Source organism: Marmota flaviventris, chromosome 3 (genome assembly GCF_047511675.1).
Source record: "Marmota flaviventris isolate mMarFla1 chromosome 3, mMarFla1.hap1, whole genome shotgun sequence".
Taxonomy (NCBI): Eukaryota; Metazoa; Chordata; class Mammalia; order Rodentia; family Sciuridae; genus Marmota; species Marmota flaviventris.
In genome coordinates, this window is record NC_092500.1 from 123,617,921 (window position 1) to 123,643,356 (window position 25,436).

Genomic DNA, 25,436 nt, shown 5'->3' on the forward strand with positions numbered 1-25,436 from the left:
TGGTGACCTGCCATACCAGAGGCCCTCCCCTACCAGGCACCTGAAATATCAGAATAACTCTTTGTCTCCTCTAGTCATCTCGCTTGTGAGAAACTGAAGACAGGTGTGGATGGGGTGGCCATGACACTGGTTTCTGGACAGCAGAAGGGGTCCAGTGAGTGATGATGATCTGTTTGGCCTTTACTTCTAACTATGCATGGAAATCTCACCACAGAGCCCTGGGAAGCTGCTACCAACTGAATGCATTAGCACTACAAGATGTGACCTCTTCACCAGCTGGGGTTTGATGTTAATTCATATATAAAATGTCAGAACCCCTCACCTCTTGAGCCCCATTTCCTGTCTCCTTTGTCCTATCTAATATTTCTCCATTGCACTTATTTCTATCTAAAGTACTATATACTCACTGGTTTATTATCTGTCTCTCTCCAGAGTTGTAAGCTCCCTGGGGCAGGGATTTTTCTCTCCTTTGTTCTCTGCTATATCTTTAGTCTAAGAATAATGTCTGGCATATACTAGGGGCTCAATAAATATTCCTACAAAGGAAGGGAGGGGAGAAAGAGAGAGAAGAGAAGAGAGAGGAGAGAGAATAGAGTAGGAAGGGAGGGAGAAAGGAGGGAAGAAAAGAGAATGAATGACAAGGCACCAAAGACAAGAGATGTATCTTTAAAAAGAATGTGGCCATTTATTTTATTATTTAAAATTGGAACTTGCATAAAATGACAGTTGCACTGAACTCCACACGTCCCTGTGACATGAACTGTAGACAAGACCAGGCTGGACCTTTGCTCACCATTCTCAGGTCCAGTGGCCACAGCAGTCCGCTCTATAACTTAATTTGCATCCACCGCAATGTGTGACAGCCCCAGTTGCCAGTGTCCCAGAGCGGTTTTCTCAGGGTGACAGCAGGAAGGGGGTGGTGATCATGTACCATGGGGACTAGGATGTGGCTCTTGCTGCACTTCTCTCACAGCCTGTGGTCATCTGAAATAATGGTGAAGTACAAGAGGGAGCCCCAGGGGACAAGGGAAGGTTCAAGGTGTCTGGAAACTCTGGGGTGGAGAGACCCCAATGGGGTAATAATCCCCCAAAAGGATATAACTCAAAATAGGATCTACAAGAAACTTAAGCTTGAAGTTTCTGAAAAGCAGCATTATGTCTCTTCCTTCTAGTACTCATTCTGTTGATCTCTCAATTTTCTTCTCTCCCTTTCACACATACTTCGAGACGCCATCAGGCCGGTCCGGGAAGATTCAGAACACGCTCCTGCGGGTGTACAAGTGTGCTCCTGCGCATGCGTCTAGCTGCTGCCACGCCCTCCTCCGCGGTGGGGTGGGATGCGCAGCTCACACGTTGGTGTGCTGGGAACCTGCGGATGCTATGCTGCCTGGCTGGCTTCGGTTGGAGGGTGCTGAGCTGGCAGCCCTGCTCCTCCTGCTCTGATCCCCGCCTCCCTCGCTCTTCTGGGCTGGCTCTTCAGAGAGCTTGAGCTTCTCATGCTCCTCTTTCAAAAAGAAGTCCACTAACAAGCTCTTCTCTTTCTTGATCTGGTCGCTGATGTCTGTTGGGATATCTGGTATCATCCAGTCCACCAGAACACTCAGGAACATCACAAGGTTCTGCCAAAAGCAAGGGAGAGAGGGGCTGAGTGGAGAGGCAGACACGTCCAATATCAATGATGGTGCCTGTGTGTAGCGAGGCTTCATTTGATAATTGGTGGCTATTGCTCCTTCCCTTCAGCAGGGCTTGTTCTTGTCCTCCAATCCTCCAGGTCCTCCCTGCTCCAGAACCTTCTGGGATATGGCCACAGAGTGCAGTGGCCTCTCTAGAGCTGTAACTGTGACCCTTACTCCTTTCTCCCCTCTAGCTGCCTCTCTCTGTCCTCTCTGAGATGGGCTGTTGGTATTTGCATTGACTCCTGGTTTCAGTCTCCCTCACCTATAACTCACATCCACTGCATTCTGCCCTCAGTGCATCAACAGCCATCTGACCTGACTGGGACTTCCTGCCTCCAGCTCTCCTTGATCAATTCTAAGCTTTTGTGCACATTTGCATAGGGCTTCCTTCTTCTGGCTGCTGAGCCACATCCTTTCCCTTGGGTACACAGGTAAGAAAGGGCCATCTTTTCCTGGAAACATTTTCAGTTGAGCAAATGAGTATGTGACAACAGTTCCTGGCATGGTCTGATACATGCCAGCTACCCTTCATACACATTTACCGAACAACCTTCTCCAATTGTGATATTTTTCCCTGGCTGCAGATTTCACATCAATGTAGCTTCACCCTTCTAAGATCTCAAGGCAGTGACTGAGCCCTTGAAAGGTATGTGCTCCTAGGACTCAGGAGGAAGATTTTGGGGACCACCTTCTGCTTTCAGAGGCACCTTAGGTGTCAGAGAACTGTCTCATCATATTCTCTTCCTCAAAGCATCTTCTACAGCATGAGCAATCTGTCACATGTGACATACGGGAAAGAGAGAAGACTCCTGCAGGTGGGGCAGCAAGGGGGATATCTGAGTGGTTTTTCAAATGTATCACCTCATCTCTGCAGAGAAAGAATGGCAGTCTTCTTTAGGTGAAAGACTAGCCGATGGGCTTCTCTACTTCCTGGGCTGGGGTCTGGGGGCAGGATATTTTAGAGTCCTCCAGAGATCTGTCTTCAGGGAATACAAAAGCCTAAGGGAGTCCAAGAGAAAAGGATCTGGGCTTGTGTGCTGGCCCCACTTGAAGACCCACAGGACCCCTAGTGGGAATTGGGGGCCCCTTAGTTTGGAGAATCTCAGCGATGCAATTGGAGCTGAGGCTATTGTCAAAGATAGGAATCACTGGGCTCAGTTTGCTATTCATTCAGGGATGGCTAGATGGCTCTGGGGGCCCTTCCCACCAGATGTCTCAGTGGCTAAACAGCATTAACAAAGGAAGGCCCCAAGAGCATAAGAAGAAAGGCTTAGAACTTGAGCCTTTCTGGGGCTGCAGAAATGAGGTGGGCTGTTTGTCTGCACAGGGGCTGAGACTCTGGTTTCAATTGCCCTTCCCACTTTCCTTTCTTCATCTTAGATTTAAATTGGAAATTATCTCTACCCGGCAACTTACTCCACATCTGTCCGGTAACCTTACTCTGTGTTTTATTCTCCTGCAAAGTCCATCCATTAAAAGAAGCCCTCTTAGGAGTCCTCCTGCTTCACCCAGGGAAGGGAACGTTCACTTCTGCCTGCCACATGTGAAGACCCCTTGTGTCACAGAGTACAGTCAGCACTCCATCTCTGTGGGCTCTTTTGATCCAACTATGGATCAAAAATATTAGAAAACAAAATTGGATTTGTACTGAACATGTACAGTTTTTTTCCTTGTCATCAATACCTAAACAATACAGCATAGCACCTGTTTACATAGAACTTACATTATCTTATCTAGAAATATAGATGTATAGGAGAGGTTGTGTATAGTTTATATGCAAATGCAACACTTTATATAAGGGACTTGGGCCTCTTTGGATTTTAATTATCTGAGGAGGGCCCAGAAACCAGACCCATGTGAATATCAAGAGACAGTACCATGGAAACCTGGAGGTAAGTGGCAGCCAGGTAGTCATGACTCTCTTTATCCCTGTCTCCCGGCTCCTAAGTGCCATTCCTTATCTGAACAACTCACCTGGAAGATGATGACAAAAGCCAGACGGGCAGACAGAACAGACCAGTACTGTTTGGAAAACTCATATGGGTTTGGTGCCCATGGTGGTTCTCGGTAATCCTTGAACCTGTCCAAAGAGATAGAGGAAAGGTAGTAAAAACTCAAGGATTTGAGTATTGGACAAGCTCTTAATTATTAGATATGGGAAATGGGAGAAATTAGACTTGGGGAGGGGAAAATCTATGACCCAACCAGCAAATATGCACGGAGTAAAAGAATCAAAGTCCATAAAAGCCAATGTCAGCCTAGAAATGTCCTTTTCCTACTCGTTTTCCCTAACAATCCCCAGAGCTTCCTCTGGTATCCAAATTCAATTTCCAGATGATCCCAAGAATCATAATAATAACCCAGGCCAGTGGGTCCACCTGGGATCCCCACTATCCTGTGGGCTGAGAGAGTAGGGAGGCCCCCAGATGCCTCCTCTAGAACTCTGTGGCAGCCTGAGGCTCCCTGAAGATGCAGCACAGCAGGTTATCCTGGGCTTCCCCAGCCAGCTTCTTTGGGATTCCAGCTACCCAGAGGGGCTGGCCTTGCTTTCTGACTGCACTATTGAACCCAAAGGAAGGCTGGCTGATCCAGACCAAGTTGAAAGTAGGTAAATTTGGAGTGAGAGGGTCAATAATCAAAGTTGATCAGTATTTCTGTTTTATTAGCCATAATATCTAAAAAAAAAAATGATGTTAGAGCCTAATGTGAGTTCATGTCTCCTTTTCAGATGGGAGAGAAGCCTTGGGTTTTCCCTCACTCTTGCCTTTTCACCCCCATTCTGGAATGATTCATGTTAGAACAAGCTCATTTTCTCAGATACAAAACAAGCCCTATCCTGGAGGAAGATGGGGTGGCATCAGGCCACCAAGCAGCGTGGTGTGGCTGCTATGCAAGGCAGAGTAGGGACTCAGTCTGGGAGGGATGGAAAACCATCACACTCTGAACATGAAGTATGTGTCCATCCCTAAGAAAAGGGCTTCTCTGTAAGATGCATCATTGCATCCCTCAGGCAGGCATCGTTATCTCTGCATAACACAGGAGGAAGCTGACGCTCAGAGCTAAGTTCAAGTGCTTGGCCAGAGTCTCATGGCCAGCAAGATGTGGAGGCAAGGAAAGAATGCATGTCTGGCTGAATCCAGGCTTCTCTCCCATTATCATAGAGTAGCTCACCAACAGCTGCATTGGGGGGAAATATTCATAAATGGGGGCTCTTTTGTCCCTTTCCCTGTCCTGAATGAACCAGCTGCTCCAAAAGATCTATGTAAAACCATGATGGCTTCCAATTGTCCAAGGAGAGATGAGAGAGAGAGAAAAAAAGATGGAGAGGAAAGCTATGCACACACAGAGATAGAAAAAGGCACAGCAATAGTGAGCAATAGAGACAAACTGAATGGCGGACACTGAGCTTTCAACCAGGGTTTGGCAAGAGACCAGGAGCTTCCCCCTTCCCACCCAGCTCCCCCTCTCCTAACAGCTGATCACAGCTGTTGCAAGCTTGGTTTGACATCCGGGTGAAAAGCAAAGCTAACTGCAGCCCAGCAGAGCACCACGGGATTCATCAAATCCATCCGTGGCTAAGGACAGAAGCACAGCCAGCTCCAGATTATCCTTGTTAAGGGGAGAGAGACCTGCACAAATGAAGGAGGGCATTTTGGGGTGGGAAAATACTCAGATTCACCTATCCCCTTGCTGTCCACAGAAACAACCCTACAGCAGAAGGCAATTGATCATCCTCCTCTAGAAACCTCCAGGGAAGGAGATGAGGCACACAGGCAGGCATGGGCACACAAGCGGGCTTGGGCACACGCATCAGTGTGGGCTTGGGCACACGCATCAGTACGAGCATGCGTGCGCGCGCGCGCACACACACACACACACACATACACACACTCCTTACCGCAGGGCAATCCCTTCCCAGGTTCAGCCCAATCCCTCCTGATACCATGAAAGTCCCTTTCTTTTCTTCTCTAGCTCTATCGATGAAGGAACAGCTGCTCACTGACCTTGGTATGAGAGTCACTGCTCACTCCTCTTTTTTCCAGTCTGAAAAGAATCCATAAATAATCTAATTCTGGTTCCACCTCAGCTACTAACTTACCAAAGCTTTTGGAAACGTCACTTTACCCTCCCTGTGTGTCCAAAGCATGTTTTGAATCTAACAGGCACATCCATTTAACTGAAGGTCGGGGGGAAGATTAACAGAGAGATCTGTCCCAAAAACTCTGGTTGAAAATACCTCTATCCAGATAAGCTAAGGCTGCCTCTGTTAGGTACTAAGGGGAAAGCCACACCACGAAAAAGAGCAGTGAAGGATTTAATGAATTTTGCATCTGCTCACATTGTTCTTTCCAAAGCTAGCTTTTTAAAAACTATGACTTAACCTAAGAAGTATATTTAAATGAAAATTACACAAAACATACTTATGCTTTCTCTATACAATGTACTGACCTAGCCTAATCTAGCCTATCCTGTCCTGTTCTTTGAATTGCTGTTTGAAGCCTGGATGGTGGTACAGAGCTATAATCCCAGCTACTCAGGAAGCTGAGACAGGAGGATTGCCAAGTTTATGGCCAGTCTGGGCAACTTAGTGAGACTCTGTCTCAAAATAAAAATATAAAGGACTGTGAATGTTACTCAGTGGTAGAACATCCTTGGGCTTAGTCCCCAATACCACAAAAACAAAGCAACAACAAACATTATTTGTGATCTACTGGAATGATTTTATAACCCATTAATGAACCATGATTCATCATTTGAAAAACATTGATTCCAGTAATCTTCTGCCACCAGGTAAATAATTGGCTGTTTACATGCCAATGTAAGTTCAGATTTCACAATTTTTTAAAAAATTTCATCCTAAAAAGTCAGAATTATCAAATGTTTTCACTAAATAACTAGAAAACACTAATTAAACAAAGAAATAATTAGCTTTAAGAAAAAAAAATACAAAAGACCAGCGGTTAATGGACTTAATCTTTTCCACTACTGGGACAATGGTTTCTGTTGTTCGTTTTGTTTCTAAGCCCAGTGTTCAGCATTGATGAGAGAGTGTGCTTCGGAGACAGCAGATGAGGGTCTGAATGCCATATCCCCACTTTGCTCCTTTGTCCTTGCTCTTGTTTGGTTCTTGAATGTCCCCCAAAGGCCCATGTGCTAAGGATTGGTCCCTAAGGGGTACTATTGGGAGGTAATGGACCTTTAAGAGGTGGGGCCTAGTGGGAGGTCTATAGGTCATTAAGGGTGTGCCTGTGAAGGGGATCATGGAACCCTGTCCCTTCCTCTCCTTCTCTTTTGCTTCCTGGTCATCAAGTGAGCGGCTTTGCTCTGCCACTCACTACGATGTTGTACTTTCTCACAACAAGCCTGTAGCAACAGGGTTAATCAATAAAGGACTGGAATCTCCAAAACTAGAAGCTGAAATATTTTTTTTCTCTTCAGGAGTTGATTATCAGGTATTTGTTACAGTGATGGAAAACTAACTAATACATTCCTCTTACAAGTTACTCAATATTATGAAACCCAATGTTCTCATGTATGAATTGGCCCAAACTTTCTCTCAGAGGTGTTATGAAGATGAAATATCAATGCAAAGAATTCAGCACAATAGAGGAACCTAATAAATATAGGTTGAATATCTCTTATCTGAAATGCTTGGGACCAGAGGTATTTCAGATTTCAGAATTTTTCAGATTTTGAAATATTTGTATATAAATAAGGCACTGTCTTGGGGTAGGACTCAAATTAAACATGAAATTCATTTATGTTTAATACATATCTCATACACACAGCCTGGAGGTAATTTATACAAAATTTTTTAATAATTTTTCACATGAAACAAAAGTTTCACAATGCTAAATTTTCCACTTGTGACATCATATCAGCAATAAAATAGTTTTAGATTTTAGAGCATTTTAGGTTTTAGATGCTAATCTGTAGGAGTTATTCTTTCTCTTTTTATTGAAAGTAACTTATAACTGGCACTTCTTCTGCTCCATGAGGCCAGAGCACACAGACTGCTACTTCCAGTTCCTTCTGGCTTTCCAGGAGGATTCTGAGCACTTGGGTACCAAACACCCAAGTTACCCATGGTGCTGATGAGAATCTAAGGCAGTCACACACCCATGTGGCTGTAGGAGCTTCTCTCAGGACCCCCGTCCAGGTAAATGGCAAAAAACAGGCAAGCCTCAGGCTGATAGGTGGTGGCCATGAGATCCAGGAAGCAGAACTTCTTTCTGATCCCTTCCCATTAGCTCAAATGATATTCCTAGATCTCACCCTCACCTACCCAATCCTCCTTTAGTTTCCTTAAGTGTGAACATTGATTTTGAGGGTTTCTCAAGTCTTCCAAGAAAGACATTCAATAAGGCGACAACCAGAGTGTCTAAAAAGCAAGCATGAACTTGAAGTGGCTATGCCTCTTACTAACTGTAAGAGCCTAAGTAAGTGATTGCACATCTCTGAACCTCAGCATCCTAATCCATAAAACGAAACCAACACAATGGGTAACACAGTGTCAAGTGCATAGAAGTGCATACTTGGGTTCTCTTAGCCCAACCATAAATAAATGAACATGTGTATGCATGTGTATATGTGCTCAATATTAAAGGAAGCAACATTACCTTTTCATAAGACAATACGATGAATTCTGAATGTGATTTTTAGAGTCTTCAAAGGAAAATGGACACATGAGTTCTCCTGGGAGATGACTGAGGAGAGAACTAAGAAAAGAACTTTTTCTTTTACGTATATGTATGTGTATATACAATATGTCATATTGTAAAACAAGCCTGCTATATAATATTTTAAAGGAATCTTTGGAAATTACTTTAAGGCCCTCCCTAGTACACATGAGGAAACTGAAGTACAGAGAGGGAAGAGACACTACTGGCTCAGATGTCCCCATTCCCAACCTCATCTTCATCTGCAAGACGACCAGTGACTCTGACATCTGCCACAGTCATCAAAATACAAAAATCACTGTGAACAAGGAAGGAGCCAAAGCCAGACACTAAGAGTTTGGTCATCAACCATTGGTAATGGCTTTTCTTTTTAAACGAGGTGTTAGTTATATAATGAATCAGTTAGTAAATGTCTTTCTCAACTCTGAACAGTGGTACATAAGGAAATTTTTAAAATATCCCCACTGGAAATGAATGTCATGTTAATGCTGAATACAATTACATACAAAATTTTCATACCATCTGAGTTACTTAAAACTGCCTTCTGAAACTGGCATTTTAGCAAAGGAAAATGGTACAGGCAATTAGGAACTAATGAGAACCATGCCAATCCAGTGGTTGGTAAAGATCAGGAAAACCAACACCTGGAAAAGTTGACTCTCCCTCTGGTGTCAGTATGGAACAGATGTGAAGAAACCATGGCCTGGAAAGGAACTCACCTCTTCAAAGACTTTTCACAGGACCTTGGAATATGGAAGTACTTAGGGCCTGGAGAAAAATCTGGCAGGACCACCTGAGGATGCTGTTTCTGGATGTTCAACACCTCCAAACAGACCCTGTGGGTTGATCATGCCCATGTGGGCTCCTTGAGTTCTGTTCTGGGACCAGATCCCTGGCCATGCCCTGCCCAGGCGAGCTCTTTGCACCCTTCCAGCTGAGCCAGGAACTAAGCTGGCATCCATCCTCCAAGATGTGGTGGCTCTGTCAAATGGTCACTAATCATACCTATAGTGTGATGTTACAATACTGTTTACAAAGCAGCCCTGCAGGAGAAGGGCTGAGGCAAGCATCACTCTAAGAATTCTGGGAATACAATCTCAAAATCTAAAATGGGCAGCCAGAGACTCGTCCTAACTTTTATTGACATTGTTAAGATACCTCTATCCCTAGTGTGGTTGGGTTAAAGCCCAAGACCTCAGTTTTATTCAACTACATTTACCTTTAGAGATCATTGAAAGCTAAGAATAAGAAAGGTCATCATGTTCCCAACACTATTTGCCAGAAAATCAGGGCGAACTTCGCTTCCCACCATGGAAGAAATGATAAAAACCAGCTCTTGGGGCAAGCTGTAGTGTTGTCTCTGATTTTTCATAGCATTTCTCTGTCATAGTCCTTTTTTTTCTTTTTTATCTTGGAGTAGTGGATAGGACCCCATGAGGTTGAGATTTCCCATCAACAATCTTATTGATCTAGGAATTGTAGCCTCCAAGTATACTTATTTGATATATTGTAAATTAAGTGCTGACCCCATTCTCTGAACATCTGCTTACACTTTATTTTTATCTCTTTATTTTTATTTTCATTAGAATCCGATAGCCTTCACACTATGGATAGAGAGAAAACATTCAGGAAAATTCTATCTCATCACTGTTCTCTTAAACCCCTCTGGGGGACCCCATGGCCCTAGACACTCCACACACCTCAAAGTGACCACCATATTCTTGATCTAGTGTTCTTCCAATTTTTCCTCCTCACTCTAGCCCTTCTCTCTGCAATAGTGTTCTCCCTGGACTTCCTTTGATGCCTGAAACCCCCCTTTGTGCCCCATTCTCCACCACTCTCACCCCCACCCTTCTCCACCAACCAGATGCCTTGCTCATATGAATTAGGAGCTCTGGCCATGCTTGTATTCCTCACCCTTCAACTTCCCCTGAATGCTTATGTGCTTAAATCTGGATTGGGTCAGTGGCTCCTCCTCAGGACTCACATAGCTCCCTGCACTCCATTGCAAATTATTAAAGCTATATTTTAATTGCTTGTTTACCTACCTACTCATCTGTTTCCTGACTTATTAAGAGAAGCAGCATGTCCTGTTCTCTATTAACTGAGGTCCCCCCCCCCAATATCTGCATAATAAACCTATAATCCTCACTGGTACTAAGAGTAAGAAATATAATGAATGCTCCCAAAGTCACATTGGTTTGATTTTAGGATGATTTACTTTCTGCAGATAAATTTTCTTGGCAGAAACATAGAATTAAAGTGCACTTCCTATGCATGTACCCACTGATAATTCTGCCACTCAGTGGCAGAATTTTTTTTTTTTTTTTTTGTAAATGGACAAGAGACCAGCCCTGATCCCAGCTACTTGCGTCTACTTGCATGGAAAAAATGGAGACAGACTATCACAGCTTCACACAGGGCTGTAAATCCAGTGACCTAAAGGCAAATTCAAGAGCAGTTCACATGTACCAATAGTGCCTGGTATCCTGGGCATTTGTTGTTAGGGCTGAGTAGTAGTGCCTATTAATCTTGATTTCTCACTACAGTGGATACAATTCAGAGTGAGCTTGAAAATGCAATTGACATTGACTGAAGTAGAGTTGGGAGATAGATTGAATTTGAGCCTACCTATCTGAATAAAGCCTTGTCTAAATTTAGACCTTCCCTCAACTTTCAGTATGGGGGCCATTAAAGTCCCTTCTTGTTCAAGCCAATTTAAAGCACTGATGAATCTGGAAAACACATTCATAAGTGCTACTGAGAGATCTGATGGTCAGAGGGAAGGCACAATCCTATAGGTCCCTATGGCAGATACGTTCTTCCAGTCCAACTAAGGAAACAGTGTTAGCCTTGCTTTCCCCCACGAGGCCCACTGAGCTTTTTCCCACCACACATGGGAGTGGAGGCCTGTACTCCTGGACAGATGTCTTTAGGATCTGTTGCTAGAAACTTCTGTCTTAGAGAACTTCTCAGCTTTCTAAACCTCAGTTTCTTTTCTTTTTTTTTGTAGAATGAGGAGCTTCAATGAGGTAATCTCTGGGTTCACTTCCAGTTATGAAATGATTTTGTAATTCTCACTGTTTGTGCCTGTTTGTTTAGTTAGTGTAAATCTGTTGATTTATTTCATAATCCAGATGCTATTGGAAGATAGCACTAGCACAGACACTCTGTATTATGAAATTAGGCCTTTGGATCTGCAGACCAGCACCATGGACAGACAGTCTGGTATGCCAGCCAGGTAGAGGAGTGACCCCTGGGTAGTGCAGAGTCTGAATTTGCCAGCAATAGGACTTTAGTCCAAGAATTACTCTTTGTAGTCCCAGATGTGAAAAAAAAATCTGAAACATCTAGGCTGATATAAATTGATGAATAAATTTATTCATCTGTTATTAGATCTGGTCCCTAATTTTTCATATTGGTTGGCTAGAGTAAACCCTGAAGTTAATGTGCCTGAGACCAAGATGTTCTTTTATTTAAATCATAGATTGGTAAGGTTGTTTAACCCAGACATCCATCTGAATTGGAAAGACCAAATCATTTTCTTTTTGTGTTCTTCAACTCAGAATATGAACCTAAGCAGCAGCCTCAAAAATGATGGGCCTTGGGTCCCATGTGTCCTAGGTGGGAAAACAAGACAGACATGCTGGGTCACCACTGCTGCAAACATTACAGAAAACACTCTTTTTCAGTGGAGACACCAGCAGCTTTTACATGAGACACTACTGGGGTCTTAGGAAGACAGTGGTTCCAGAGGCTCTTTTCTTGGGCTTTTTTGTTGTTGTTGTTGTAGTTACTATTATTTTTTAAATATATGCAATATGATCTTTGCTCCATGGCTTCAATGATCCCTGTGTGATGGATTTCAGTCACCTCTCCAGAATTCAGCTTAGTGTGGTCAGGAATTAGGATTGACCTCTTGGACTTCATACCATGTTTTAAATTAAACAGGACTGAAATCAAATCCATCATTTGTACAGTAAGATTAGATTCTCATTAGACATGGTGACACACGCCTGTAATCTCAGCAGCTCAGGAGGCTGAGGCAGGAGGATCACAAATTCAAAGCCAGCCTCAGCAACTTAGTGAGGCCCTAAGCAATTAATGAGACCCTGTCTCAAAATAAAAACAAAAATGGGGTGGGGATGTGGTTCAGTGGTTAAGTGCTTCTGGCTTCAATCCCTGGAGGGGAAGAGGGAGGGGGAGGGGGAGGGAGGAGGAGGAGGAGACATTTTCCCTATCCCAGTCAATGAACCCACAATTTCCTGGTTGTATGGCCTCATCACAGATTTTTGAGATATCCTTAAGTCAACCCCTCTCCATAACTGTTGTCACCAGGTTTGTGGTGTATCATATGAAATAGCTCACCTTTCTCCTTTTTTAAAATTATTTCCACCACCTGTTCTATGCTTTAAACAGTTTATGTCTAAATGATGTGGCCACTCAGTTGTTCTCCTTGAATTCTCAGCTCTAGTCCATCTTCCTCTTTGAGAGCAGATCAATTTTCCTAAAACTGCCCTCCATCCCATCATTCATGACCTCATATTAAAATTCCTGTCATATTTCAAGACTTCCCATTACAGATTTCATCCTATCCAAATTCAACAAGGATTTGACTCATACACTATCCTAGGAGTTTCCACATATGCTGTATTTCCTATGTTACATTATTATCTTCCAAACATCCTCATTACTAACTATATTGCTTAGCCCCTAAGTGATTGTCTAATAGCCCCCACCACCATGTTTTGGCCAGTGCTAGAATATTCTCCCTTTCTATCCTACAAATCCCAGCAGCCCTTCCAGGAAGCCTACATTTTCCATTATAGTCCCCAGTAATCTCCCTAACCTCTGAACACTCACAGCACTCATTGTCCATACTGCCTGTGATTCCATATAATTACTGACCAACCTGCCATTTCCAAATTCTTGATGAGGAGGACACAGTTAAATAGTTCGTGGTCTGCTGAATGGTGTCTAGCAAAAGGCACTCAATAAATATTTTCTGATCAATTCAAACTGATTTGTAAATTACTGGTGGGGAGGAACAGGAGACGCAAGCAGGGAGAATGATGTAATTCCAGGTCATCCAGGTAATTAGCTGAATCTATTGCTCCTGGTCTTTTGGGGCCCTCCTCCTCAGGATGAATTTACCTGCAGAACTGAACCTCCTGGTCGAAATGTGAGTTTTCTGGCTGTGTTCCCTCCTTCAGCTGGCTGACGTTGAAAAAGGAGAGGGTGTGGTTCACAAAGCCGTGCAGAGTCCCATTATGACTATAGGAATACTGGTACACGAGGCGGGGGATAAAGTCAGAGGTAACAGCGATGACAAAAGCCTACAGGACGGAACCACAAGCACTGAGGAATAGTCAGGGTGGATGCTGTCTGGATGGCACAGGGCCCATGTGACTGTGCAATTGTCTGCTTCTGGGCTCTCCTTTAAGAGGTGCAGCATGCTCAGGTGCCTGTCCCTGAGCTCATGTGGCTGACACACCTGGCTTTTCCATCTCTGATAAGCACAAGTAAATCCACCTGATAGTGGCTATCAAGAGGGTGAATTATAACTACAGTAGCAAAGGATTCAAGGCCAGACTGAGCCGTTGGGTGCTGGAAGCATTAATCCACCTCTGAGATGTTTGAATTGACATTGGCCAAGCCAAAACATGGTACAAGATATTCTAAGAAAGTCACCCTTCATGATGGGAGAGCCACTTCAATGCAGTGAACCAGGAAGCTGGATGGCCAGGTATGTCTGCCCTGAGGGACACCAGAGAGCCAGGAGCATGATTCCTCTGTTTCCTCAATATGACTATTATCTCTAAACACTTCATAGCACACAATGCAATAGAAGTCGGTTTTTATCCGTTTTACTTAGGGAAAGTAAGATCCAGAGGGGGAGGATAGGTCCTGCGAGAGCTATACACACCTAATGTGGCATCTGGCATATCTAAGTGCTCTATAAATGTCTATGAAGCAAACCAAATGACAAATGAATGATTGCATGTTTGAACATGGAGGTACTTTCTGCAAAGAAAATCTTAAATCTTTTTGGCAGGTGTTTATATTGCATTCTGCACCAACAATTAAGGTCCCTTTAAAAATGTAGTTTAGATATTGTTTTCTCAATGTATATGTGAGTGTGGATGGTTGTGACCATATTTGAGAAGGAATAACACATTTATAATAATCAGAGCTACAACTTACTGAGCACTTGTTTATGGCTTCTCTTTATCTTATTTAATTTCCAGAACGATCCTATTTTGTGGGTACTATTCTGATGTACCAATTTACAGATAAGTAAACAAGCCTTAGAGAAGCCAGGGGAATAAAATTTCACATCATTTTGTACTATAGATAGTTAATACTAAGGGCTTCTATTCTAGTGGACACAACTGCACAACTGCAGACCTGTCTTCCAAATTGTAGTTTATTTCTAAGGTTCAAGATGTCTGCAAACATTCAAAATGCACTGGGCTGATTTTCTCTGCCTCTCCTTGCACATCTCTTATTATTTTCCTGTGTTCTTAGCAGGAACCAGGTTAAAGCCAGAGTCAATGTTTCTCTCCCAAGGCAATAGTGGCTTTCTTGACATGCAGCAAGCTGGCTGATATTTTCTTGGGAGGTGGAACAGGAGGCCCTGCCTGGCCACCATCCATCCAGAATGCGAAAGCAGAGGGGCTGTTGGATGGGGCCCAGCAGGATTTCCTCTGCAGTGTGGACATGTCTGGCAAGGCAGTTAAGGAGGTCACAACAGGTAGGACCCCTCTCCTTCCAGGGCCTATCTGAATCTACGCACTGCCATAGTCCATGGGGATAATTAATTGACAGTTCAGAGGAACAGTAATTAGGAATTGCAGCCTGGGCAATACTCCAGGTATTGTTTAACTCAGGAGTAGAAAAAGAAAGGAAAGAGATGGATAGATATGTAGAATTCTTTCCTCATTATTCTTGGCTCTGAGAAAAGATCTGATTTTGACTCTTAAGGCCAAGGTATATATTCTAATGGGTAATCACCTTTCTCTTAGTGAAATTAAAAAAGAAAGGGCTCAGCTCTGGTGACAGTCTTCTGGTTAACTAAAAGTTAAAAGTTACCATTAACCAGGAGACTGTCTATGAAATAAAGTTGCAAATGGAAAAGGCTGGGAGGAAACACAGGCTGGTTTCCTGCTTTGAAGACCTCAGCTCTTTTGAAAGAGCCTCCCACAGAGCCAGGGGTCCTGATTAAATGCACTTACATTGATGATAACAGAGAACTTGCCGATTCCGGAGAGAATGTCAAACCAAATTCCTAAAAGACAGAAAGAAGGGTGTCTGTCTCACTCCCACCCTTGCCCCAGAGATGACAAGGCTGCAGCTTAGGGTGACGTTTTACAAGCAAGCGACCAGGGGAGGTTTGCAGGGCCCCCAAGGAGTGGGTTTGTCTGGGAAGGCTTAGGTGTCCCACTGTCTGGAAGTTTGGGGGATCACTGGGGTGGATAATAGGGTCTGCAAAGACCTCCCTGCATCCAAGGATGTACAGATGAGAACCTGGAAGGGCGAAGAGGCAAGGGCTTTGCCCAACCTTCTTATTCCTGACACGTGAGGGTGGAGGCTGCAGCCACAGGCAGGGGGAGCTGGACCTGCGGTGGCCCCTTTGCCAGACACATACCAATGTCTTTGGTTCTCACAGCGTCTGGCCGTCTCAGCTCCGTAACAAACTTCTTTGCATCCAGTCGCACTTCAATGACATTGTTGAGGAGGGCAAACACAGGTGCCAAGGGAAAGGAGGCCACAAAGAGGGTGACGAAACCAAACTGGATGACTAGGAGAGAGAACAGCATGACCAGCTTCACCAGTGAGAAGCAGAACCCCTGCACTACGGCCCGTGTGCTCTCTTACCAGGGCCTCCCCTTTCCTCCTGTACCACACTTAAACAGTACTTTCTTCTGAATACCTGCACCCCAAGGCTTACTACTGTCACTTGAGCAAAGCTCTGGTATTGCCAAGGAAAAGTCCTGACTCTCCTATCTGCCACCCTTCACCTCCAGGCACGAAGCCTACTCACCTCTCTCTGGTGGGCAAACTTACTCAGCAAAGAGCCAGAGAGTTAATATTTGGGGATTTGGGGCCGTATGCTCTTGTCACAATGATTTACCTCGGCCACGGTAGAGTAAAAGCTACCATAGACAACATGCAAATGCATGGACTTGGCTGTGTTCCAATAAAACTTTATTTACAAAAGCAGAAAATAAAGCAGGCTGGATCTGGCCTTCGGACCGTAGCTTGCCAATTCTTGAGATAACTTAAAACAACACCTCCCAAATGTGGGCTCTTTTTCCATAACTATAGTCCCTGCCTTTGTTTAGTAAGTTTTGTTCATTCATCACACATTTATTGGGAGCTCGCTAAATGCCAGGCACTGTGCCAACTATTTAAGAAGGCAAAGGTCTGGTTCTGCCTTTGAGGAGCTGGGTTTAGAGGGGGAGAGAGAAATATACACAAATATGTGCAACAGGATATTTTTGTACTTCTTTTAAAAAATGTGTTCCAAGAAAGAAAAATGTACCAGAGGACAGAGGAGAACCTAGGGAGCCAAGTTCTAGTCTGCTCAGGGTGGGGACTAAGGAAACTGTCCATGCATGGTATCTAAGCACCATCTCTAAGGACACCATCTTCTTGTGGTATGCAGGAAGACTGACTTGCAGAGAGCATTCCAAGCCATAGCAGCAATGTGAGCAGCGCTGTCAAGTGGTAGCCTAAGAGAGTCTGATGGCCAGCAGGTGTCTGGGCCCTGCCTGGGACTTCTTGTTTTCCTTGCTGTCAGTCTTCCCCAGCTCCCAGCCTGCAACCCTTGTGCTCTCTCACCTAAGTTACTCATAAAAAATTTCCCTGGGTCTTCTCTATTTACTGAATATAACCCATATTCCTTATCTTGGCATACAGCACTTAGGGTCTGCTCCCAACCTGCTGCTTTAGCCTTATCTCTGAAATCTCTCCCATAGTGATCCTCCTCCTGCTTTGAATCCTCTGAACTTCTCACTCTAGAATTTTCCCTGATGCACAGGCCTTTCTGTTCTTGTGTACCCAGCACCCATTCTCTACTTGGCAGACTCCTATGCATCCCCAAGACCGCTCCAATGCCACCTGCCTGGTGAAGCCCATTACTCCCTCCTCTGAACACTCTCTGTCCTGTGTTCAGGCCTCTGCTGCAGCCACCACTGAGTGCTGTGCCTGACAAACTCACATGTCTATTTTTTTCCTCTGTGGTAAGGCAAGGGCTCTGTATATTCCAGGGCTGAGTACATATTTGCTGAAGAAAACAGCCCTGAGTCTCAGGAAAGTCAAAGTTTAACTGAACTTTTCTACATACTGAGGGCAAGTTATTAAACTTTCTATGCCTTATTATAGCAATTGTAAATTGAAGATAATAAAGTAAAAATAACCACCTAAGAGATTTCTCATAAGGATAAATAATATTAAATATGTAAAGTGTTTAGAACAATGTCTGAGACCTAATAATTGTTCAATAAATATTATGTATTATGTCTAATTTTATTCTTATGGGAATAAATATCAACATGTACATATGGCAGCAATGTATACTGTGTACACATATATGCTAAACAGATGTAAGGTTTTAAGCATAGAATGAAAGTCAGGAGACCTGAATTCTGGACCCAGATGTTTTCTAATGAGCCACAGGCCTTTGGTCAGACCCTTCTGTTTTGGTGGTATTGGCATTTTCATTGGTAAATTGAAGGGACTAATTTAAACTCCCTACTGGTCTGATTTGTTTTGATGCTGTGATACTTGTCCTCCCAGACAAGCTTTAAGATTCTAGGATATTCAAATAAAGAATGAAAAACCAAGACAGACAGACAGACATATATATATATATATATATATATATATATATATATATATATATATACACACACACAAATGTATGTGTGTGTGTGTGTGTGCCCATATACATGCAAAAGAATAAGCCAACTGCAACAGAAATTTCAAGAAAAAATACACGTGGGAACCAGGCATGGTGGCGCATGCCTCTAACCCTTGCTACTTGGGAGGCCAAAGCAGGAGGATCACAAATTTGAGGCCAGCCTGGATGAATAGTGAGACACTGTCTCAAAATATAAAATAACAATTTAAAAGGGCTGGGGAGGTATGTAGTTCAGTGGTAGAGCACTTGGCTAGCATGCGTAAGGGCTCTGTATTGCAAAGAAAATAAAGAGAGAGAATATACACGGGAAACAGACTAATTTCTTTTGATGTGGCCATTTTCTAGGCTCACAGATGTGAGTCAGCATTCTTGCTAATACAACACTGTCCTCTGCCATTGTCCCTGGGGCCCAGTGGATTCTCAGCAGGCTCTAGGAAGCCAGCAGGAATCATTCAGTGGCAAGACACTTACACTAGAAGGCTCAGATTTATCAAGTTTGGGCCGTTGGGATAAGTACTTGGCTAGCTGGTTGGCAAATAGGAATGGAACGAGCTCCCAGATCCAGTTCAAAAATGTAGGTTCAATTGTACCTTTTAAATGAGGTTGTGCTGAGCGATTCACTTTGGAGTGAGGGCTAGAGATAAGGGCAGAGGAGGTGAAGGGGGTGGAATTAGGAAAGCAGAACAGATGTTGGACTGGTTTTCTAAACCTGTAAAACGTCTGTATTTTAGTACATAAATGGATGTACCTTTACTTATGGAGCTCAAAGTTGGTCTCCTTGATTCTAATGAACTCAGTTTAAGAAGGCAAATAATCTTATCACAAATTATTTCCTCCAGCAGAACTATGTAAACTCTTCAAAGTCTTAGTAAGAGTTTGGCAAGGAGACTGGTGGGAATGGAAAGGGTAGTTTACTTCTGAGTGACTGCAAATGTATACAGTATGCCCTCACCACACTCAGGCAAATAGCACTCAGCAATCTAATGTTCTGCTAGGTGTTGTGGGGTGGCACGCACCTGTAATTCCAGTTAGTTGGAAGGCTGAAACAGAAGGACTGCAAGTCCAAGGCCAGTCTGGGCAACTTAGTGAGACCTTGTCTCAAAATTAAAATTTTAAAAGGGCTGCAGCCAAGCTCAGTAGTGTCACCTATAATCCCAACAACTTGTGAGGCTGAAGCAGAAGTATAACAAGTTTGAGGCCAGACTTGCAGTTTCACAAGACCCTAATAAGCAAGTCAGTGAGACCCTTCTTCAAAATAAATAAACAAAAAGGGGTGGGGATGTAGCTCATTGGTCAAGTGCTCCTGGGTTCAACCCCAAATTAAAGAAAAAAAGAAAGAAAAGACAAGAAAAAAAAAAAAGAAGAGAAATCCAACATCCTTCCAGGATTTGGGGAAAATGGTACTTTTCATTATCGCTTCTCTCCTATGAACTCCAGAGGCAGTGACAAACCGCTGTCCTATAAGGATGCCCGTTGCTTTTTACCTTCCCAAACTCTCCAGACACAAGCTCTCTGTTGTTCTTCCTCTCTAAACACAATCATCTTCCAGAGCTCTCTCAGAACTCTCTAATAGTTCCTTTCATTTATTCTATTCCCATAACTAAACATCTCATGTTCTTCCCTATGTCACGTAAGTCTATGTGGTCAGCCCTGGACAACCTCAGGAGCAAAGGCCAGCAATGCTGGACCTGCAGTGAGAGAATACTCCTGTTCCCTCTTCTTCTGGGACCCTGGGGTATCCTGGGCCAAGAAAAGCTCTTCTCTGCAGATGCACTACTGCTGCAGGCTGCCTGCTCAGACGGGGTACCCTGAGCATTTCCAGGATTCAATCCAAAGAGGCAGAAACAAACAACAAGCTTTGTTTTAATCTTCAGGAGAAAAAATATATATAAAACCATAATCTTCCAGCATGTGAATGCCAAATCCAAGACTTGATCTTTTCAGTCAAAGGTCTGAAATACTGTATCAGATGGGAATCCTTCTGGGTTCATTTCACAGGACACAGTGATACCAGCCTTCATCAACTCTAAGGTTTGTTTCTAAAAACAGCAAGTCTCCATTAGGATAAGAGCAACACCGGAAATCCTCCGTGTGCTGCATAATAGAAGCCAGGCTGCCTTGACCAATAACAGATTAAACCTGGCCAAGACAATTAGGGAAGAATCCATAAGTTGATTTTCAACTAAATCTGCACAAAGCCTGTTGTAAAGTGCTGCAGAAATGTTGAACTGGAAGCACAAAAGCTGAAAATATTTCTGGGCATAAACTCCTTTGGTTTTCTCTTCTCACACTCCAGCAGCCAAGAACCTTCTAAAATAACCACCAGTCCTACACCGCCTGATGCTCGAGGCAATTAAAATCCTGAGTGATTACCTGGTCTTAGGTTAAAATAACGAGGAGGAGTGGATTAAACTAAATGGACAGCAAGGACATTCCAGGACAGTCTCCCCAGAGAAGGAAAAGAGTAGAGAAGGACAGGGCTGGTGAAAGATGTTGATGGGACAAAGCTCTGATTTTTCCTCATTTACTTAAAATTCTCCAATGAAAATATCTACTCTTCATTCAATTCGTTCTCTCTCTCTCTCTCTCTCTCTCTCACACACACACACACACACACACACACACACACACACACACACGACTCAGGGCTCATCTTTTCCTTTCCATAATGCATTGCAAATGCCTCTCTGTTTCTGTGACCTGCTCTCCGGATGATCAGCCCAATGACACCAGGGGCCATGTTTGACCTTTTTCTGAGTCCTCATCATCTTCTGCTAGGCCTATTACCACAGAAGCAGATGTTTAAAGGACATCTGTCCCATAAATAGGAACTTATTTTTGCCAGGTGTGAAACACACACACACACACACACACACACACAGGTTGAAAACGTAAAATATGTGAATTGAAAGCATTGTATTTAACCAGGATGTGAAGACAGACACATAAAGTCTTCACACCTCCGCACAGTAATTCTCGTTGTTGTAATCTGTACAGATGCTTTAAAGAAAGCTGGAGTAAAAACATTCCAATTCCACTGAAAACCATAATGGCTCTCTTTTATTCTTCTAACTTTCTATAGTTTAGTAAAAGCAACACATTCTGCTTAGAGGGAATGAAAACTCAGACCTAAAAATGCTCCCTTTTGTGAGCCACTAATGAGCAAGGCAAGGGAACAACTGAGGGACACATTGGTGTGAGTTTGTCTCACTCAGGAGGCAGTTTTTGAAAAGATTCTGCCAGAAACCGTCCATTAATAGAAACACTGGTGGAAAGCACAGCCAGGGCAGGTCATCACTATCTGTTTCATCAGCTCATATTTCAAGGCTCTACCCAGTGACCTCCTTCTCCTAAAGGCAAGGGATGCCAACTGTGCTCTGCACTGAAAGTCTCTGCCATACAAAAAGAATCCTAAGTGTTGATGGACCATGTCAGTAGAAAGAGAGAGGAAAAGGCATGAGCTATAGTCTCTGCCTAGGCCTCTGTGTCCTGGGAAAACAGGAAATATGAGTCCTCAATACTACTATTCACTCACTCACTCATTCATTCATTCAACAAGCATTAACGGAGCACATTCTACATACTGACTCCATGTCCACTGCTAGGAAACAAAGATTATCAATGCTGTGGCTTGAAGGGGTACCCCAAAGCTCATGTGATAGAACTGAATCTCCTGTGCAACGGTGCTAAGAGGCAGGACTAGTGAAGTGACTAGGTCAAGAGGACTCAGTCCTCAGTGAATGGATTCAGGAGGAGACTTGCTGTGAGAGGGGCTTGTAATAAAAGCCACTGGACCATCCTCTTGCAATTCTGCCTTCCACAAATGGGTGATGCAGCATGAAAGCCTTCACCACAAACCAGAGCCATTGCTCTAGGACTTCCCAGCCTCTAGAACCATAAGCCAAATAAACTTTTATTGTTTATAAATTTTCCAGTCTCAGGTATTCTGTTACAGCAACACAAAACAGACCAAGACAAATAGATTACTACGTTATCTTTCCAAGAACTCAGAGGATTCAGTGGGGAAGAGAAAATGTAAGAGCAAACCTTGACAGTGTCATTGAGTTAGAACAATAATGGTGGCATCAACAGGATGTTATGGAGCACTGACAGGAATAACTTGCTCTCACCAGCATATTGTGGAGGCTTTGCAGAATTCATGATCTTTGGACTTGAAGAACAAGTAAAAGAGGTATGTGAATGTTCGCTATATGGTTGGTAGCTAAGATCTTTCCTGCTCCACTAGTCCAAATTCACAGACTACTTAGGAAATAAGGACAATAAGTGGAATTCCCTTTCAATCTGTATGGAGTCACCTGGGGTTTATACAATGGATCGGGCTCCATTCAGAAACCCTGAGAAGTCACAACAGGAAGGGACAGGCTTGAAGCAACAGCTTAAGCACTGAAAGAGGACTGCTTGAAAACCAATGTGAACACAAGGACAAATCAGCAAGGCGCATTTGGCTCTAGTTTTTCTTCATTTCCTCTGTTCTTAAAGGAGACTTGATCACTACTTTTTACCCGAGCCTTACAACAAGATGAGGGAGAACCGAGTTGGTAAGAGCTACTGATTCACCTTTTTGAGAACAACCTGGTGGATTTCCAGTGAAGGTTTATTAAATGAACAAATGAATGGATGGGCTTTGTCACCCCTGTTTACTTTATCCACCTGCAAGATGAGCATGTGTAGGCCACTGAGACATTTGTCCTTCTTCCCACCCACCCACGTGGACTGTGGTCATGCAGTGAGGGAGGGAGGGGCAAGGAACACAGTCATGATTGGAAAGAAGCATCCAAGCCGCAAATCATTACTGAGGACATTTGTTTACTTTATTCCTTGTCCTCTACCTCTTCCCAAAATGTTGTGGAAAAGTCAACACAATGAAAATGCAATTGGGTTTATGGAATTTTACAAGAAGGAAAAAGAAGTCCTCAGATGTAAAAGAGGGCAAAACAAATAAGCAGACTCTGGGGACCCATAATGCAGTGATGATGGAGGGACAAAGTTCACCCTGAACTTCCTCATTGTTAGAGGAGAAATGGGAAGGCAGCACAGTTCTCCAAATTAAAAGAGTTCTCCAAATTAAATTAAAAGAGTGCCTTTCATTCATTCCTCCCTTCACTCACTCACTCACTCACTTCTCCAACACTGACAAGGCATATTCTGCATATCAGGAGCCTTCTGGAGTTAACTGAGGGGCGCCCTATCCAGAGGTAGCCTTGCTTTTTCTCTTAAGCGTGCGTGGGAGGCGGAGCCCCCAGTACAGATAATGCCAATCAATGCCTGGCTCAGAAGCTAAAGGAGACAAATGACCGGGGACTCACCCTACTTCCCAGAAATGTTGGAACAAGACCCTGGATGCTGCCTGAACTGTGTTTAAATGCCATTTGGAGAAGGTGGCAGGTGGCTAATTATCTAGTGGAATGACTCAGTTCATATAAACAGGATGGTTCAGGGAAAGGAATTTCCTGGTTCTTTGAGCCCCTGGCTCATAGCACACACACTTGGAGTTACATGTGACAAAAGATTTGGGCTTTGGTGCTATTGGCTTTGCAGATATTCTGGAATACACTGACATTCAGCCTGGATGTAAATCTGGAAATTACCCAGCATAGTCCTCACCAAAGACGAGTAGAGTTGAAAGGCATCTTGAGTGTCACCTAAGTCATCTCTCCATGGGAAGTGTCAATCCTTTCCCCACTCTTTCTTTGATAAGTGGCCACTTTTCACCTAGTCATTTCTAGGTAGGGTACTCAATGAGCCAGCCCTTTTTATTGTTCTTTATTCTCTTTCTCAGTTGTAAGTCACTGAGACTTTGGGGTACATATTATAAAGCAGTAGTTGTGGACTAATCCATGGGATTATTTTGCCTAAACTTTCTAGATAATTTTACAAGCTCATTAATTGATCATGCTGCTCTTAGGAGAAATCTTAGGAAATCTGCTCTTAGGGGGACAGCATTCCCACAAGCAGTTCAAAACAAGGAGTCTTTGCAGCTTGAGGGGTGGGGTAGACTGTCCCAGTGAAAGCAACATGGCAAGGGGTCTGGAGAACTTTGATGAAAAGTGATGTCTGTGCTTGTCATTTCCTCCTCAAGATCCTCACTATGGAATCATTTGTTCTTTACACTTGCTCAGCAAACATTTAAGGAATATGTACAGTATACCAGACTGTGTGTGTGGGAGGGGTGGAGGTGAATGCTGAGACATAAAATTTGCCCTCCTGAAGCTTCCCTCAGGATTTAGTGACTCTCAGGAAGACAGGCCATCAGTCTTCAGGTGTGAAAAACCGACAATGGTATCATGTATTTATCTGGATAAAAAGGTGATAAAACTTTATCAAGAAATTCATTTGTCACGAAACTCCTCTTATAGGATTACACTCAGGCCTACTTTTTTCTACCGAATTCTGCCTTGTAGGAAAAATCTAACCACTGCACACTGCAAGCGTCCAGCTTGCAGCTCTTAAAGTAAGAGAAGAATCCTTTCTCCTGGGGCCCTGAGGGAGACCCCCTAGCTGGGCTGTGAGGGGCCTGCAATGATGGAGCTTTGAAGCCCCACAGTGGGGTCAGGGACAATGATGATTAATGCCACAGCCTGCTCCTGGCCAGCATTCTTGCTCCCCTCAGAGATGGGGGATGGGAGGCTACCCTTGAAGTCCTTCTTAGTAAGCTCTTCAGGAAAAGGGTTTGATATTGGAGATTCCCTCGAAAGCTAGGGCTCTGGCTGCTCCCCTCACAGGTCTCCCAGCTTAATCCCTCACTCTCAGGTTTCTCTTTGTCTGGAGCCAGCCCATCCCCACAGCCACTCCTGCCCAGAGGTAGCTCCCTGCCCCCCCACCAAGCCCACTCCCAGCTTCCCCTTCTCCTCACAGCCCCTCCCCCAGGCTGCCCAGCCTGGGCCCTACCTCCAGCTCAATTTAGAAAAATGTGAACATAATACATCTCTCCCTGCTGCCTCCCTCCACTGATGACCTGCCCTACCATTACAACTGCTCAGAGTGGGCTCAACGCACTTCCTGTCTGCATGGGTGGTCCTGGGGATCACGGGGAAGGAAGCTGACAGCTGAGAGCTGGGCCAGGGATCACCATGTCAGGCACACCAGAGGGAGCAGGCAGCTTTGGTTTCACTGCTCTCATTTTTGCTCTAAGTC

General features: G+C 43.9%; 1 protein-coding gene across 1 annotated transcript in view; it reads right to left on the reverse strand.

The window, feature by feature from the left end:
* Positions 1–1,346: 1,346 nt before the first annotated feature.
* Positions 1,347–25,436, reverse strand: part of Ano2 (anoctamin 2) — a 338,934-nt gene continuing 314,844 nt past the window's right edge. Inside the window, exons 20-24 of the mRNA XM_027951164.2 lie at positions 16,005–16,157; positions 15,592–15,644; positions 13,511–13,692; positions 3,651–3,756; positions 1,347–1,619 (exon numbers count right to left, since the gene is read on the reverse strand). Coding sequence (XP_027806965.2) covers positions 1,347–1,619; positions 3,651–3,756; positions 13,511–13,692; positions 15,592–15,644; positions 16,005–16,157 — 767 coding nt within the window. The remainder of the gene's footprint in view (positions 1,620–3,650; positions 3,757–13,510; positions 13,693–15,591; positions 15,645–16,004; positions 16,158–25,436) is intronic.